The sequence below is a fragment of the Mustela lutreola genome, chromosome 1 (genome assembly GCF_030435805.1).
Source record: "Mustela lutreola isolate mMusLut2 chromosome 1, mMusLut2.pri, whole genome shotgun sequence".
NCBI lineage: Eukaryota > Metazoa > Chordata > Mammalia > Carnivora > Mustelidae > Mustela > Mustela lutreola.
The window spans coordinates 161,409,379-161,428,706 of NC_081290.1; the positions used below are offsets into that span (position 1 = coordinate 161,409,379).

General features: G+C 43.1%; 1 protein-coding gene across 3 annotated transcripts in view; it reads right to left on the bottom strand.

Annotated features, from left to right (window-relative positions):
• DOCK5 (dedicator of cytokinesis 5) overlaps positions 1 to 19,328 on the bottom strand; it is a 212,618-nt gene that overhangs the window by 76,894 nt on the left and 116,396 nt on the right. For all 3 annotated transcript variants that reach the window (XM_059177750.1, XM_059177759.1, XM_059177769.1), the window contains exons 14-20: positions 14,902 to 15,026; positions 12,592 to 12,690; positions 11,238 to 11,310; positions 8,952 to 9,055; positions 7,797 to 7,980; positions 1,186 to 1,283; positions 850 to 939 (exon numbers count right to left, since the gene is read on the bottom strand). In XM_059177750.1, coding sequence (XP_059033733.1) covers positions 850 to 939; positions 1,186 to 1,283; positions 7,797 to 7,980; positions 8,952 to 9,055; positions 11,238 to 11,310; positions 12,592 to 12,690; positions 14,902 to 15,026 — 773 coding nt within the window. The remainder of the gene's footprint in view (positions 1 to 849; positions 940 to 1,185; positions 1,284 to 7,796; positions 7,981 to 8,951; positions 9,056 to 11,237; positions 11,311 to 12,591; positions 12,691 to 14,901; positions 15,027 to 19,328) is intronic.

The following is a 19,328-nucleotide window of genomic DNA, read 5'->3' on the forward strand; positions in this document are numbered from 1 at the left end:
CAAGATTCTTTGTTATTTAAGAATTTATTTGTTTATTTGACCTAGAGTGAGAGAGTACAAGCAGAGGGAGTGGCAGAAACACCTTCCCCGCTGAGCGAGGAACCTGACATGGGGCTAGACTGCAGGACCCTGGGATCATGACCTGAGCTGAAGGCAGAAACCAACTGAGCCACCCAGGCAACCCGCCTTCCAAGACTCTAACATCATCTCTCCCCTTCTGGATTTCAGTTTTTGGAAGGGGCTATATGTTGTATAGAATGAGACTGACACTCGTTTCCACTGTGTGAATTCAGTGTCCCTTGTATGAACATATAAGAGCACACAACAGAGCCACAATCACCCTCATTAACAGTATCTCCTGGTTTATAACTAGGCAATTTTAAAGTTAAAGTGACTCCTGATTTCTAATGTAATATAATACCTCATTTACCCTAATGAGAAAGAAAGCATATCATATAACAGAAAAATAAAGTCTTTAAACATAAGTCAGTTATTTCTTTTCTTTTTTTTTTTTTAAGAATTTTTCTTTACTTATTTGACAGACAGTTCACAAGTAGGCGAGAGGCAGGCAGAGAGGGGGAGGGAAGCAGGCTCCCTGCTGAGCAGAGAGCCCAGTGTGGGGCTCGATCCCAGGACCCTGAGATCATAACCTGAGCCAAAGTCAAAGGCTTATCCCACTGAGCCACCCAGGCGCCCCATAAGTCAGTTGTTTCTTTTAACTTCCAGAAACAGAGAGATGTATCCAAGTATTTGTGCAGAAAGGATAATCACCACAGTCAGTTACAACAGCGAAATACTGAACACTAAACAGTTGTAAGAATAAATTAGTTAATGTGTTTAACTGCTTACCAGTGCATCAAACACGAGGAAGTCATAGGTTTCATTATCTGACATCTCCATCATTATGTTAAAAAGTGCATCTAGTGTATCTTGCAAAAACTGAACATAAAAAAGAGAGAGGTTATTTCATGCTTTCAGTTCAGCTCCATACTGCGAAAATTCAGAGAAATTAGGTTGCAATAGAATGAGTTTAAAAATAGTGTTTCTTAAAAACTGGCACTTCTGCTTTCCAATGTAGATTACAAATTTTTTATTTCTGACCAAATTTTATATTTCTGATTTAATTTGTAATATAGATCTAATGATACCGTAACCACATTTCTAACCACGAATACATAAACATACCTTAACAATCTCGCCTCCATCCACCTCCATTAACTTCTTTAAGTTGTGTTTAATGTTCTGGGAGTTGGAACGCCAATTTAACAAGCCCAACAGGTCAACTAGGAAGAATGACCACAAACCATAAAATCAGACATTGATTAGAAGAAGTAATGCACACTATTTCAGGAAATAACTACAGAACTCTCTAGAAAAGATAACTGTTCTTAATAATGGATAATTCCTTGTGTATTTTTTTTAAATTTATGTCTCCTATCTAGACCAGAAAAAACCTTGCAGTCTTTCAGTCTTTAGAGAAAAAAATTAACCACTAAAACATGAGAACATAAAATTGAATTCCTGAATGGAAGTCATATTTCTGAAATGATTACATCGTAGCCATATAGATGAAAAGTTGGAAACATTAAAAAAAAAAGATTTTATTTATTTATTTGAAAGACAGTTAGTGAGAATGAGCTGAAGCGGGGAGGGGCAGAGGGAGAAGCAGACTCCACACTGAGTACAGAGCTTGACTTGAAACTCGATCCCCCAACCCGAGATCATGACCTGACCCAAAATCAAGGATCAGATGCTTAACTGACTGAGCCACACAGGCATCCTAAAAACACTCTTAAGGAAACTTCATATCTTCAGTTTGCTGCACTGCTTAATTCACCCATTGCCACTATGTGTATCTCAGTGGATAAAAAGGGAAAAGGGAACTTCTATACATCCACTGATACATTTATTTCTTAAAAGATCTTTTCACTTATTTTAGAGAGAGAGAGTGAGAGAGACAGAAAGGGAGAGAGAGACAGTATGAGCAGAGGGAAAGGAACACAGAATCTCAAGCAGACTCCACACTGAACACAGTTTGCCATGGGGCTCCTGAGCCGAAACCAAGAGCTGGATGCTTAACAACTGAGCAACCCAACTGCCCACACTAATCCATTTAAACACTGCATCCACAGTGTAGAGATGGCATTTCTTCCATTTTTCAGTTGATGAAACTGAGGCCTTTATAAAATTAAATAACTTGCCTTAGGTCACATAATGTCCAGAGAGTGCTATGAATGGGATTTAATTATAGACTTATCTGATTCCCAAAAAACCATGTCCTTGCTACTACTCTATCACACTGCCTTCCGAGAGTTCTTCAAAGAAACAGACAAGCAAATCCGACAGACTGCTATTTCAAAGGAAGGAGGAACAGATTCACGGTCCTTGGGGTAAGACTGTGACAGAAATCTCGAGGTATATTTGGATTTAAAGTGCAGAATTATGGATCTTTAAGCCACTTATAGTTTTAATCAATGTTGAAAGTGTCACAGTGAAATGTAACAGGCATCTGGGCTGTTACCATTTTGCCATTTTGTGTGGTACATTAAGCTACTATTCCAATTTACAGAGCATTATCTAGTATAAGTAGCACACATGCTTCTTAATCAATGGATTTGTATAATATACAGAAGTCATTAAAAACATACACTGTTCATTAGAATAGCCCATTTGTTTCATGAGTGTTTGCTTTATTGGCTTGTTTTATTAGCTTTAGTGCCCAGGAAACCTCCAAAATCCAGTGCCTAGAGACTCCTTTCTGTCAACAGAATAAAGTCACGATACCACTCATAGAAGGGGGTGAGGCCCCACCCATGGCCTTCCTGACAGGCCATCGCCCTGCATTGTGTTACCCCTCAGCAACCAGACAGATCAGATCACTACTCCCCAGATGTGGCACGCTCTGACAGATCCAAGTCTTTCCATATGGTCTTCCCTTTGTCTGAAATGACCAGATATTATTCAACACTATGTATCTGATAAGCTCGTACTTATGTTTAAGACCTACCTCAAAACATTCTGCGGTATTTGTACTCTTTCCTCCATATACATATGCATATACATAGATAAACATAGCGAATAATAAAGACACACTTGGTATTTCTTTGGCTCTTCCCACAGACTTGAGCCACTTGAGGGCAGGAGCCATGCTGCACTCATTGTGATATGCCATCATGGTGCCAGACGCCATGTTTGCTGCGGAATAAATATTTGGGTGGAAAGGGAACCGGTAGCCCTAAGGGAACAGGCAGTGTGCCTGACACAGTTCTTGGATTTACTCATTTGTTCAGTTTGCACTTAGTAATAGACCGTGTGCTGGGCTTGTCCACTTCCCATCCCTACTTCCACCAGAAGCAAGTCAATGGTACGGCTCCATTTGTTATTTCCCTCCACTAGTTGCTGCCTGAGGAAAAGGATTTAGATACTTCACCAGAGTGAAGAGTCGCTTGGCAGCTTTAAGCATCTGCAAACAACCCTTCTATCGGCCCAGAGGTTTACGCCCTAGAAATATTTGCATGCCACATCACCAGCCGTGTCAAGAATAGAGCTGGCATCTGGTGAATCATAAGGTCCTGGGGCTAGAAAAGCGGAGGCCCCAGACTTCCTGTGCTCCTGAGACCCATGCGGGTCGAGGCAAGTGGCTCTAGTTAATTCCTGTCAGTTTCTACCCAGTATCTCTCCTCTTGGGCGGATGCACCACACTGTGTTTGCCCATTCCCAGGCTGATAAACACTGGAGTTGTTTGCAGTTTTTTCTATTTATCACAAACAACTCTGCCATGAACATTCCCAGGCATCCCCTGGTTTCCAGGTACAGCAGTTTCTCTGGGCAATAATCTAGAATGGAATTTCATCCAAATGTTATCGAAAGTCCTCTCAATTGACGTCCTTCCCCAAAGTATTTAAGAATTCGGGATAGTCTGAAATGACAATCCCCAAATTTAGGCTTGTGACTACTTTGGGCAAAAGATTAAAGACCGTAACACTTAAAAAAGAAAAATAATGAAAAACCATTAAGTTTTGGGGTTACAAATATCTATTTTCAGATCCATGCGCACTACTTATGAACTTAGACAAAATATTCTGGAACTTTAATTCAACTTTCTGGTTGAAACAGGAGAATAATGGCAATGCCGGCATCTTCGTGTGTTAGGGTTTGGAGGGTTGAGAGAAGAGGACTCTGGGAATCCTGTGGCACCAGGCCCCACAACTGCAAGGACCTGAACTCCCTTCTCCCTTTGTTGGAGCCACAAATCTATTCTCAATCTCCATACGGGCCCAGTAACAAATGGTCCCATGTAAATGGTCCCATGTAAATCGGGCCTGATCTAGTTTTGAAAAAAATTTATAAATGAAGAGTCTACAAGCTCTGTTTGCAACAATGGCCTGTGGCTTTTAACCTTTAGAATCTGAATAGTCCTTTGTAAGGCTAAGGAGAAATGCCCTTGGTCATGGTCTCTGTGAAAGAACCACCACCCTCCTTATCAGGAAGTGCTCTCTCCGAGTGGAGGCTTTCTTACTGTTCTTCAGCTTCCTCTTTCTCAGAACACATTAAAGTGGCTCCTTATAACTTCCATCCAATTAGAAGAAATCAAATACATGAACCACCCACAATCCTTATTATCGTTATTTGTCCCTCAGAATGCCCTGTGCCCTCTGATACTCAGGATGTCCCGCTGTTCCCTTCACTTTTTGCACATCTGTCCTCCCTTCTACCCCACCCCGGCCCTGAGGATATCACATCTCTCCTCCCTGGTTCCCATGAATTTGCCTCTTTCAACCTTCTTTGGGGTATTATTGTATGACTTTGGTTTGGTTTGGCCTGGTTTTTATGTTGAGTTTTTTTTGAGACCTAACCACTAGGAATGGGGTGGACAGCAAAGCAGAGAGCAGTTCCGCCTAATGGAACTTTCTGGGATGACGGCAATGCTGTTTGTCTAGCCCACACGAAAGCCACCAGCAGTACGAAACCATGGAACCCCCGAAACGAAGACTAGAGCAACCATACTTCTCTCTGACACTAAATTTTACAAGCTCCACATGCCTGGTGACCACCACAGTGGACAGCACGGCTTTAGAACATCTAGAAGATGAGCGATGCAGATATTGGTAAATCGAGTGTCTGAGTACTGCCACCTGTCCATACGCTTCCTGTATGTCTGACTGGAGATAAGAAACAATTTAACCATATGGCTATGTTTCATGGACATTCCTTCTGCTTTCCATTTTAAGTTAATTTTAGCTACTTTGGTCACTTGCTTTACTTTAAGTCTAATCTCTGGAAAGGATAATCTATTGGATAAATGCCATCTTTCTTCACTATCCCTTAAAAGTCCCCAAAGCACAGTAAGTCTTTGTATTGCCTGCTGCCATATTTACAGAAACACCATTTTAACATTTCAGAGTTAGAGGATTAGAAAGTAACAGAAAGAGCACAGAAAATAAACGCTGTCCCAACTTCCGGCATCTTTCCCTTTAGTGTTTTCCTGTGTAAATATGACAACGTTGATGATGATGATGATGGTGGTGGTCGTGGAGGCTAATATTCACACAGTTTACAATGGGCGAGACACATGTTTTGCTTTTACTTAATTTCTTCATTCTTTAGGTATACACTAGTATCACTCCCATTTTAAAGATGAGGACACCGAGTCACAAAGAAGACATGTAGCTTGCCTGAGATGCAACATCTAGGGGCAGGGCTGGGATTTGAACCCAGGAAATTGGCTCCAAATTGTCAACATGTACCTAGACAAATTAGGATTATACCCTGCCTAGGGCTCAAGTTTTCACGTCTTTTTTTTTTTTTTGGACAGAGAGAGATCACAAGCAGGCAGAGAGGCAGGCAGAGAGAGAGGAGGAAGCAGGCTCCCTGCTGAGCAGAGAGCCCGATGCGGGACTCGATCCCAGGACCCTGAGATCATGACCTGAGCCGAAGGCAGCGGCTCAACCCACTGAGCCACCCAGGCGCCCAAGTTTTCACGTCTTTGATTACATCTTGACAGATATTTGGCAGCTGCACATATGTCATTTAATTACATGATTATTAATTATTGGACATTTGGATTATTTCTGCTATTCCCCTATTATGAGTAATATGGAGACACCTTCATACATGAATCTCTGTGCTCGTCTTTCATTGTTTACTTACGTTTCATTTCTAAGGGTGAGGTAAGTGGCTCAAAGGGTCTGAAAATATTCAAAACCTTTGATACACCTTCTAAGTCATCTTCTGTCACTACTGTATCATTTAACCCGGTACCCGCAGTTTCTTACATTGGCTTTTTCCCTAAGAAGGATTAGGTCACTGATAGAGTTCATCATGTTGTTTATGAAGCTCAGAATGTTTTCTGGCTATATTTTTGTTTTTCTCTTAATAGACTTTATTTTTCTGGGAGCAGTTTTAGGTTTACTGAAAAATGAAGCACAAAGTACAGAGAGTTCACACATACGCTCCCCGTGCACCCAACTCCCCTACTATTAACATCGTGTATTAGTGTAGTACATCTTGGAACTGGCGACCTAATATTAATAGCATTCATGAACTGAAGTCCACAGTTTATGTTAGGGTTTATTCTGTGTAGCTCATTCTGTAGCTTTTGACAAATGCGTAATGACGTGTATCCCCGGATCCATTGTGGTTCCGGGTAGTGTAGTTTTGCTGCCCTAGAAATCCCCTGTGCTCTGCCTACTCACCGGTCCTCCTCCCTCTCAGGCCTTTGCAATCATGAAACTTTTCACTGTCTCCACAGCTTGGCCTTGTTTCTGGCTTAATTCTTAGTGAGTGTGTTTGTACTTTTCGCATGTGTATCAGCTCTGTACTTCACTCTGTTGAGTCTGGCCCCTTGTCCAAGTTGAAATACTATCCGTGTTCTCTAGCCAACCATGATTCATCAAAACAAACAATACTGACCCCTTTTAAAGATCAACCAACATCTGATCCCTGAGTGTACCTCTTCTGTCTAAACTGTTTTGTCTATCCCTTAGCACTTCCATAAGGCAGAGTCCCAGCCGTGTTCCTCACCCAAATCTCCTAAAAGGCCAAAGTGACTAATCCTCTATCCATCATAGTGGCTATAGGATTTCTAAGGCAAGTTCCCAGAGTTCCTTATTCTTGGCTCACTATGTTCAGCAGGACCCCTTACCCGTAAGTTAACTGAATGAAAAGCCATTATTGGATATCAAATGCCATTATCTATACAGAAGAGAAGTTAAAATTGATACCAGAGATTTTAAGAAGGAACAAAGCAAGGCTCATCTGAACTATTCAGCTGATTTTATGAAAAGCCCTCAACTGCTTGGGAAAAAAGGGGAAAGAGGAGGCTCGGGGTAGAGGGGGCAGATGGAATTCTAACAGGAAACCCTTCCTGCTCTTGGCCACACCTGTTTGGGCAAGAGACAAGTTCTTTTTCTCTATCAGTACCCTCCCCCTAATTACCAACATCTGTTGTTTCATATTTTATTACAGAGCACATTATCAGAGCTCTTTGCTGCCATGAAGGAAGGAAACAGAAGACTCAAAAAATTTTTCAGCCTCTGATCATGAATTACATTTATAGGTTGTATGATCTTAAGCAAGACAAACTACTTTTCATCCTATTTGGAAGATAGGCAAGATAATCTCAGACTGAGTGTGAGCTTTGCGAACAGTGGCACCCAAAATATCACATGAAGGGCAGGGAGTAGAATCCAAAGTGCCCAGCATCCAGCCTCGGAAGATCATGTGGCCCAGCCCCACTGGGTCCAACAAAGGAGCCCAGGTGTGCCAAAGAGAAAATCCAGTGTGGGGTCACCTACCATTCTGGGTGAGTTTTGTGGAGCAAATGAGGGTGGCGATCTGAAAGCTGTCTTTTGTGCTGTCCTTGCTCGGGGTAAAGTTGGCCAGGGTTTTGGAGGCTTGGAGCTCTTTTTCTTCCATCTCGACCTTGGTTCCCGGTAGGGTCAGATAGAATTTAGCGTCTTCCATTTTCTTGTTGTCACCCTGAAAAGGAAGTGGGTGAGGGACTCTAAATGATGGGCAAATCACAGTAGTTTCTATCATGAACGCATGATCCAGGGAGTGAAATACGGTTTTATCAAATTACACTTATGTTCCTTCCAACTCTAAGACACTGTGATACTTCTCCAGGGCTGGAGCCCAGAATAATTTCAACACCGAATAAAAATGGAAAAAGTTGTGAACTACTAACTGAGAATATCCTAGATCTCTGAAATAAATAAATAAGTAAATATGAAGGACCGAGGTTCGATTTCATTTTCTTGAACCTATAAATGGTCAGAATGATGCGTCATTGGGTTGAGGGGATGACTGGATTCATTGGGAGGGAACAGCTTGCCACGCCTTCCAAAACATCAGGAGCTGTTAAACGGGAAGACCCACACCAAGTAGATGCAGCTCAAAGAAGCTGCTGGTTCTGTGATATCGTTAGATAAATGAGACCTTCCTGGGTCTTACTTTGCACTCAAAAAATCTCAGAAGATAATTTCATAGCAGTTAAAGAGTGAGGACCGAACAGCTGGGGAAGGAAGCAAGGGCCCCTAAGCAGAGAAATGGTGCCCGGCTCTGGGCGATATGAAAACCACATCCTACCACACCCACCACACCCCCCACCAGGCCCAACAGTGCAACTGTCTCTGTCCCATGCAGGACGATGCAGAGGAGAGGCAAGGGGGCAGCCCTCGACCACCCACTGCCACAGAACTCCGCTGCAGGCGACGGAGATGTTCTTCAGAGGCCCCGACATTCATACCACTCACTCCTCATACAAAGGGGATGGGATACCCTGCAGCTGGAGCCCTCTGGCTTTCTAGACTTAAGGGGCCAACACTCATGGCTCCAAAGAAGTGTCTGATGTTTATCCACATAATTCTGACTGGAGCCTCGAGAACCCATTTCGGAAGGAGTAAATATTTCCCAAGTCATTTTCGGAGCCTTGTTCTGTTGAGCAGCACCTTATAAACCACCAGATCATGCCTCCCATCCTGCAGAGTGGTACCGTCCGGGTTCATCAGTTTCACGAAGGCCACGCCAAAGGCCCGTTCTGATTTATCTCTGGCTGAAAAGACAGAAATATGGGTCTCAGCGGTGCGGAAGGGCAGCAGGAAGCTCTGGCTGTAACAGATAATTTCTCATTTTGCTCCAGGCTGTGCGACTGGGTCACCCTCTCATCAACACCCTTCAGCAAGCTACAATAAGCCATGTGCACTGTGCTCGCCACGGGCCCCTCAAAGGAAATATTCCCCATGCAGAAATCTTCTAGTACCTTCGTGTTATGTTCTTCTTCCTACATTTGCAAATGAGTGAGACCAGCAACTACTCCCTCACCCAAATCAGAAATGTGGACGTTGACAGTGCCTTCCCCACACCGTGTCAACTCCAGGTACTGAAGACCTTCGAAACCTCTGCCTTTCCTCTCCCTCCACTCTGTTCCTAACCTAGTTCCATTCAAGTCTCCTCTGTGTTTCTAGAGGATCTTTCCAAGCAGTCCTTGTCTCCACACTGCAGAGAGAGATCTCCAAAAGCAGATCTAATCAGTCAACCAAACACCTTCAGGAGATACATTTCTGCTGCTTTAAGGTAGACTCAGTGAAGTATTCATTATATTCCCAGGTTTATTATGCCACCTCTTCCTTCCAAGAGAGTACCCTAGGTGCCAGGAGGGTCCAGCCTCCCCCAGGAAGCAGAGCATCTTCCTCTGGATCTTTAGGTGTTGGCTTTTGAGCTCACTGCCCCCCAACTGGGTGTCGATGCCAGGGGCAACCTGTGGCCTGCTCTCATCACACGCACAGCTCTGAAGTCAGCTGTGCCTCACGTGCCCCTAGATCAGCTGAGGAGTAAACCACTACAGGATTACATTACAATTTATTTATCCATTGTCCTGTTGGTGGCCATTAGGCTATATTCCATGTGGGGATATTATGACGAAAGCTGTTATAAACATACACCAAACCACAACCACCACCATGAGCACCCATAACATCTTTTAAGGGCTCCTTCATAACCTCATTCAAATTAACCTTCATCATTCGTGATGTGGCTCTAGTCTGCCTGGATTCAAACCGCTGAAGTGTCCATCTGGGCTCTGTCACTCCCCAGCTCCATGACCCCAGGCAAGGAACTCATTTCTCTGGGCTCAGTTTCCTTTTCGTATAAATGTGGATAAAAGCATTATGTATCTTATTAGGTGACTATGGACAGTACACAGTGTATAAGTAGAGATTCACTTAGTGTCTCATACAAACTAAGGGCCTGGTAAATGCTATTTCTGTAGAACCAGAGGAAATTGCTGATATTTGCCTATTTGATGCTGACCTCCCCATATGGCAATTTCGTGGGGTTCAACCTAACATTCTGACTGCTCCCACTGCTCTCACTTCAGCCCTACTGCATTCACCTTGTGGGTTTTAAACACATTTCACCACCACCACTCCTCCCTGGGCTGCCGTCGGTTCCTTCTACACCAGCAAGTCTCAGTTTGGATGTCGAGATCACGCTTGGATGACAGGGTTGGACGCTGTGCTACATGGTCCCTTACAGCTCTTTGCTGCCGTGCACCGACCACACTGCTCGGACCTTAGTTGCCTTTTCCCTTGCTCATCTTCTTAACCAGAGCAGCAGAGACTTCAGAGCACTACCCGTGTCCTAGCCTGTGAAACCCTTATAGGGCACTGTTTAACATCATATAGAACCTTAACATTCACGGAACCCATTTGGGGGAAATCCTTGTTAAAAAAGTTTTTTTTTTTTAATTGAAATTCAAGTTAGTTAACATAAATTTATTATTAGTTTCAGGCACAGAGTTTAATGATTCACTGGTCGCATATAACCCCCAGTGCTCATCACATCACATGCCTCCTTACTGCCCATCACCCAGGTAGCCCATCCCCCCACACTCCTCCGGCAACCCTCAATTTGTTCCCTAGAGTTAGGAGTCTCTTATGGTCTGCCTTTCTCTCTGTTTTTATCTTATTTATCCTTCTCCTATGTTCACCTGTTTTGTTCCTTAAATTCCACATATGAGTGACAGCATATGGTCTTTGTCTCTTTGATTTCCTTAGTACCACATGAATCCTGAAGTAATGATGTGAAGGACCTAGTTTCCAAGTATTTTGCTTTCCAGACCCATGAAAGTACTGACAAGCAAGCGTATATATATATGTATTTTTTTTTAATAATTTTTTAAAATTTATATATATATTTTTTTAACAGAAATACGTTGCCGACCTTCTAGTACTTACATTCCTGAGATGACCTGTGCCGGAAGGTAAATCGTATATGGCAGCGAGTAACCTCCTCAATAGCAATGGAAACCTGCACAGTGATAAGAAACTTACAGTTTGTATTTCCACAGCACGTTGCACTTAGCTCATCTGACAGACCTGGTTCATGTTCAGTATCTTATTAAAGCACTTATTTCTACACAGTGAGATTGAGAGTAAAGTTCCTTTCAAAACAGAGTTATTTCGAAAACCTAAAGAATCTCAAGAGAAATTATCTTTGCCATTTGTCAGGGATTTTGAGGATGGAGATATTACAAGTTTCTAGTACTTTCTCAAGCATGAAAGAGGAAAGATTTCAGAGGAGAAAGACCAGGACTGTGGGGTCTATCTACGCAGGAGCTTCCAGACTGCAAGGTGTATTGTATGTTTATTGATATGGTAATAACGGAGGTCCATACCCAGAAAGAAAAGACAGAATACTGGGGACAAGGAAGCTTTCTGTTTATGTATATAGAGGGGACAAGAAAAACAGAAGTTCATGGCAATGAAAAGGGCAGAGAATTTGTGGCAAATAGTTAAATAAATTATAGCATGATCATATAATGGAACATTACCCAAGTACCTAGAAACCCATTTCCAAAGAACCCTTAATGCCTTGAGATAAGTAGTTTTAAAAAGCACAATATACATCTGTTAAAAACACCACATTCCAAAACATATGAAGCATACAAAGTTGTGGAAAATAATCACTTCTGCATTGAGATATCAGCGCATTTTTTTTTCTTTTTTTGAGTTTTCTAGGGAGAGCTCATAAGACTCTGTCAATCCAATTTGACTATGACAATCTGGGATTCAGAATTGGGCTCCAATTTAGGTTTGGACACTAAGCTGTTACAGGATCTTGGAAAAATCACCTGACATTTTTGAGCCTTCATTACCCACAGGGTACTAAGCGATTCACAGGGCATGGCTTATCTAAAAAGTACCTGGGAATTTGTGATACACATATTTAAATTGAAAAGAGGCCCAGAAAACTTGGTCAGAGACCAGGAAGGAAAAAACGTTAGGCAACTGCTCGCCCAGTGTGAAAATTTCCATTTGGTTTTGGATGGTCACAGCAGCCTATTACATCATTATGACTATCAGCGTCTCTAGTCAAATTTGTACACATTTATCAATGAGAACGTTATTTAAGAACTCTGAGTTAAAGATAAATACTCTCATGCAGAATTGCATCAATTCATTTCTTATAGGACACCGCACCAACCCACTGTAACAAAAGGATAAGAAGGAATGATTTGTGGGTAGAAAAGAAGAAAAGAATCCACATGAGGTTTGACGTATGAAGGAGATCACAAATGGCGCAGCTCACCTTGACAGTCTCATACCAACAGGGCTGCTTGACTTGGTAATAGACTACTGATTTGTACTCTGAGATGCCTTCATATCCAGCACCAGGATGAATTGCTTTCTTTAGACGGAAAGAAAAATTAAGAGATGATTTTTTGACTGCTTTTTATTTTAATTCCAGTAGAGTAGAGTATTAGTTTCCAGTGCATAATACAGAGATCTGACCATTCTATACATTACTCAGCACTCATCGCGGCTGTGCTCTGCAGCCATCCCCTCTCGCACTATCGCACCCATCCCCCCACCCACCTTGTCTGGTGGCCATCTGCTCTCTGTGATTAAGAATCGGTTTCTTGGTTTGTCTCTGTTTTCTTCCCCTTTGTTCGTTTTGTTTCTTAAATTCCACACATGCGTGAACTCATATAATATTTGTCTTTGTCTGAGTAACTTATTTCGCTTAGCATAATACTCTAGCTCTGCCCAGATTGTTGCAAATGGCAAGATTTCATTCTTTTGATGGCTGGGTAATAACCCATTGCGTGTATATACCCATCTTCTTTATCCACTTGTCAGCTGATGGACACTGGGCTGTTGTAGATAACACTGCTGTATACATAGGGGTGCATGTATCCCTCGGAGTTAGGGTTTTTGTCTTTTGGGAGTAAATACTAAAAGGGAATAACTTCATCAAGAAAAATAAGAGCACTCCACCCTCCACGCAGCCTGCATATGCCCCACACTGGCACACAGCAGCCAGTCGCACTTGGAGGCTAAGAGCAGGGGGAAGAATGAGTTTCTGCTCCTTTGTTTGAGGGTGTAAGTACAGAACTACGTAGTCACTAAGGGACCCAGCATCACCCTAACACCCCCATGCCATAAATTTCATCCCCTTTTCCATCTGCAGACAGACATTCTCCTTCCTTCCTCTTCCTTTCTCTCTCAGGGAGCAGCAGGCCGGTGCAGGTGACCAGGAGCCGTGGCACACGTGCAGACGCACTGCTGTAGGAGGTCCCGTCTGTGCTCTGTTTTAAGGACCTGGTGTACAGGTCTAGCGTATTCACTAAAACTCAGGGCTGTGTTTTCTCCTGGTAATGAGCCACTTACTTCAGTAAAACCAGGCCTCAAAGGGAGGCACTTCCAAGCTAGTTAGCAAAGCTGTGATGGGAGCCATCAGGAGAAGACACACCCCTGAACTCACGGGACTCAAGGGCTCTATCAGTAGCAGGGAGAAGTCACCCACCTACCAGGGCCCACCACATCATTTGCCCCCGCAACACGGACTATGACTTCACTCAGTCCCCTGTTGCCTTCAAAGGTGATCATGCCGATGGGGAAGGAAGGGGGTGCGCCCTCTGCCATGCCCTCACAGACTCTGGTGAGCAGGCACTCAGAGAGCTTGGGTCTTCAGTGCCACAGAAGGTATCTAGTGGTAACTACGGCTCATACGGGGGGAGCTAGATCTCAGCTGAGACAACAGGAGCCTCCGTGATTTCAGAATCAACAACCACTACTTCTCTGTCTGGACAGAAGGCTGCCACGGGTGGAGGAACTCCTGACTGAACGCCAGGATACCTGGATCTAGTCTTATCTCCTCCACGACCTTCTGTATTTCTGTGAGAAAAGAGCTTACCCCTTTGGGGTTGCAGTTTCCTGATTACTAAAACAAAACCTAAAGACCGGGGGGGGGGGGGGGCAGGGAGTTAATGTGACCCAAGAGCTCTACCAGTTTAACAGCTCTCTACAGGCAGTGTCTCCTCTGGTTCTCTGGCTCGGTACACGCAGTGCCTTCTGGGCACCCAGGCCACCCACCCCACCCCAGCCCCACAAGCCCTACCAGGCTTGAAACTGGCCAAAAAAACTTGCAAATGATACAGAACTTCTGGATCAGAAGCATACACATGAAATCACTAGCGGCTGGAAATACTTCTTAGAACAGGGAAAATAATGAAAATAAGAGTCTATAGTCGGTTAAGCGGCTGCCTTCGGCTCCGGTCATGATCCTGGGGTCCTGGGATTGAGCCCCACAGCAGGCTCCCTGCTAAATCAGGAAGCCTGCTTCTCCCTCTCCCTCTGCCACTCTCCCTGCTTGTGCTCTCTCTGTCAAATAAATAAATAAAATCTTTAAAAAATTTTTAAATTTTGAAAACAAGAGTCTAAATGGGTTCCTTTGTAAACTCAGTAATTGCTGATCACAAGTTTAATAGGTTTCATCCCTTTTCCTTACAAAGAAAGCAAACACACCCTAACATGGAGATCAAGTCACCTCAGACCAAAGTCCCCTGTTGGAAAGAAGTGTGTGATGGCAGCAGGACATCTGGGTGGTCCCACCTACCTCCAAGAGCTTGCCCTCCTCATCGTACACAGACATGGTCACCTCCACGTTCTTCGGCGTCTTCTTTTTCCCTTTGTCAAACTCCCCGTGGATTAGGGTGACGTAAATATCATTCCGCACGTCGCCTGCAAAAGGATAAACCATCCCGTGAGCAGTACTCAGAGAGTCATTTTGAATTTTCAGGATGTAATAAGATATAACGTGTACAAAAAATATGAAATGCTCTGACTTGGGGCGCCTGGGTGGCTAAGTCAGTTAAGCGTCTGCCTTGGGTTCAGGTCATGATCTCGGGGTCCTGGGATCGAGGCCTGCATCAGGCTCCCTGCTCCGTGGGGAGTCGGCTTCTTCCTCTGGCCCTCCCCCTACCAACTGAACTCTCTCTTTCACTCTCTCTCTCTCTCTCTCTCTCAGATAAATAAATAAAATCTTAACAACAACAAAAGGTGACTTTACAGGGAGCTCTTCACAGAGCAGATGTATGTATTGTATGTAATGAATTCTTCAGCTTCCCTCACCCTATCTTTCCATATACACCAAAGTAGCCCTAAAATGTAGTGTTTAAAACAAACTCTTTTCAACAGTAATACTTTGTTCTATTTATTAATAACTGTTTTCTAATAATAAGTATACAATGTATTTTATTAGGTTACAGCGGCAGATTTTTTTTTTTTTAGTATGCCTTGGAGGGTGGTATTCTAACACATCTGAAAATAACAGAAGCTAACATTTATTGGGTATTTCCTCTGTGCTAGGCACTGTTCAACATGTCTTATAGGTAAACATTACGTGTATTTAAATCAGCTTAATTGTTTTTACCAGTAACAGAATCATTCCTGCTTGTCATATTCCTAGTTGTCCAGCAAAAAATTTTAATAACTAATTAGCAAATGAATAGCCCCCACAGGGAAGAAAAAAATTGAATGTTAGTAAGACGCTTAAACAAAACCTAGAACGAATGAAAGGCATCCCAAGTTCCTGGCCAGGAAGGCTCGGTATTATAAAAAGGATTCCAAAATCTGTACTGTATTAAACTGCCCCCCAATGTAAAAAAAAAAATTAAAATGTTCCAGCACAATAAGAAAACAGGGGCGCATATTTAGAGCACTTTTCATTCCCATCACTCATCTACTTAGGAAAAAATTAAAGTCTTGCCCGCAGTTGGCTAAGGTGAAGCAAAAGGGGCTTATTCATACAACATAGTTCAAAATCTTCACGGACATACACTTTGTCAATAGAGAAACTGATAATTTGTGTTAAAAGCCTTATCGGACAAAGCAACTTCACTGGTAATATTTGTCCCACAGTGTTAAGAATGCAAGCAAAGATTTATCTATGAGGATATTTACTGTGGTATTGTTTACTAAAGTGAAAACTTGGAAAATCCTCAATTTCCAACAATAGGCAGCAGTCTGAATAAATTACAGAATAATCAGATGAGATAATTTCATTTATTCATTTAAAAAACTCACTGAGCGCCTGCTGTGTACCAAGCACTGTGCCAGTGTTTGGGAAACAATAGTGAGCCATGCACCAGGTTCACTCTCACACAGCCTATGGTCTAGTGGAGGAGAGAAGCCATTAGCAGAAAATCAGAGACAAAAATGCATCATTACCAATGAAGGAAAAGGTCAGGCTCTGTGAAGGCATAACACTAAGTCCCAACTGTGTCTGGAGGCTGTGAGAATCTTCCCTCTGAACTGATATTGGAGACAGGAGAGTAAAAAGGTGCAAATGCAGTACGTGCAAAGGTCCAGAGGCAGTAGACAGGATCGTGGTCTAAACATACGATTCGTCCAGGGAACTGATGGCAGCAGCTACCACTAATGTAGCTACTGCAATGGAGAAGGGGAGATGGGAATGGACTCGAAGCCTTCCAAAGGTAAAACTGACAAGTCTTAGTCTCTAACTTTATGTAAGGTGTAAAGGAAAGGGAGGTTCAAGCTGACTGTCAGGCTTCTTGTTGGTGCAACTGGATGGACAAGGGTGCCATTCTCTTAGATAAAATACAACAGAAGAGCTAATCTAGATGCAAAGACCACAAGTTCCAGATGGGGATTCTGAGTAAGAATTAACCAGTAAGAGGAGAAGAGAGATCCAGTCAGATAGGAACAGTAGCTACTGAAGTCCTGAGGCAGGCAGTAGTTGGATCTACAGTACTGGAGTTCAAAGGAGCAGTCTTGGGGCTAAGGAAATGGATTTAAAGACAACTAGTTCACAGAGGCAAAATGAGTGTATGAGATCACACAGGAAGAGGATATAGGTATGAGAAGGGAAAGAGGCCTGCTGTGGACTGAACTGTTCCCCCTAAATTCGTATGTCTAGGCCCTCACCCCTAATACCTCCAAATGCGACTGTATTTGGAGATGGGCCCCTTAAACGGATGACTAAGGTAAAATGAGGTCATAAGGTGGGCGCTAATCCGATATAACTGGTGTCCTTATAACAACAGATTAGACCAGGGGGCCCCATGTGAGGACGCAGTAAGAAGAAGGCCATCTCCAAGCCAAGGAGGGACGTTTAGAAGAACCAACCCCAATGACATCTCAGACTTTTGGCTTCCAGAAGTATGAGAAGATAAATGTCTATTGTTGAAGCTGCCCAGCCCTGTGGGTACTTTAATAGGGCAGCCCAAGCAAACTGACAGAGGACATAAGGACCAGATGCTGAGGAACTCTAACATTTAAAGGCAGGGTAGGTGACATGGTGGCAAAGGGAAATGGAGACAAAGAGACCAACGTGGGTCCCTGATAATGAAGGCACACTGTTTCCCCAAGAGGGTGGTCAACAGTGTCACATGCTGCTGAAGGAACCCGAGATAATCTTTAGGCTAAAAAATATCCACTGGACCTAGTGACATCCACTCTCGGGTAACTCAAGTGACACCATTCTGGTGAGAACAGAGGGTGACTGGCAGATGCAGAAGAAGAGATAGAGCACGTTATGTGATGGCTTCTGAGATTCTGGTTGTGCAGATGACAAAGACAACAGGAGCGCCTGGGCTAGAGGGGAAAGTCGGGCTGAGGGAATGACTTCGGGCATCTCTGTAGCCTGTTCAAATGGGGGTGAGGAGCAACAAGGTAAAGAGCATTGGTCTGGACTTACTTCTCAAAACTGCCTGATCACCAGAATCAGCAGGGGGGCCCTGGTTTTACAAACTGAAATCAAGTCTCTCGATCACTGTGGGAACCTGTATTATAATGTTGATCCAAAGACCAGCATTTGGGTGCTGATCCAAAGACCAGCTGATCCAAAGACCAGCATTTGGGCGCCATTGTCCTAGGTGATTACCTGAGCCTATGATGGCCCTGGTGGTCCAGGAACCAAGCCTATTGACTAGAAAGATTAGAAAGAATCTTGCCAGCCAGATTTCAAAGACAAATTCACTTTGTTCCCTAAAATAAACTTCTCCGTGTTATTGTTTCAGATTTTCACTCTTGCTGTCGTAATAACACTGCCTTCGGTTATAGGGGTATCACCAGTGCTTATTTCTTTTTAAATAAGAAGACAAAACACTTTCACAGAATGAAGATGAAGACACACTGGGCTGAGTGAGGCTGGAAGGGATGACATCAGCAGATAAAGAACCACCTTCTTTCACAAGAAAAGAAAAAGATGGTCTACCGTTTTACAGACAACTTTTTCCTACTCATCCTTTTTAAGGCCAACTATGTGCAGAGGATATGTGTGTGGCAACACATCATCACTGCCCCTTCTTCTCCAGAAGGAGGAATAAGATGTTGTGTTACTTTAACGGAACCCCAAGTTTTATACAGAAGACAACAGCATGGTTTTCTAAAATTTTCTTAACATGCCAAAGGTTACTTACTTATATATTCTATTTACTTATATGCAAAAATATATATATTTTAATATTTATAACACATATGCTTAATGTAATACACATACATATCTTATAGAAAGTCACTTGAAAGGATTTCTTTTATTACTATAAAGATTAAGAAATCAATGGGTTAAGTCTGCAAACTTAAGAGAACACCTGTGCAGATCACCAACATATGGTGACAGAAAAGACAAAATGAAAATAAGAAAACTGTGGAATGTTTACATTCTTATGACCACACGTATGGGGAGAGCCAAGAGCACAGTCAGAGATTAAGCAAATGGAGCAAAGGGTCTGACAGACACTGAGCTGAGCACACCCCTCACTGGAACTTCTTGGCCAGCAGCCGCAATGCTGGTGATGTCATCCCGAGAAAGGGACACGTGACGAGGCACATCACTCTCGGGGCCTAAAACCTGTGCTACGATTAGCGATCCTTAATGGATAATGTAGGGAAGAATTTCAGAGGAGCCTGAGCCGAGCAGAAAGGAAAAGCACAAAGAGGAACTTTTGAGTTAACACGTAAAAGCATCACCCTGGGCTCGTGCACCGGGTACTGTGGCCCTCTTAGAATTTCCCACTGTCT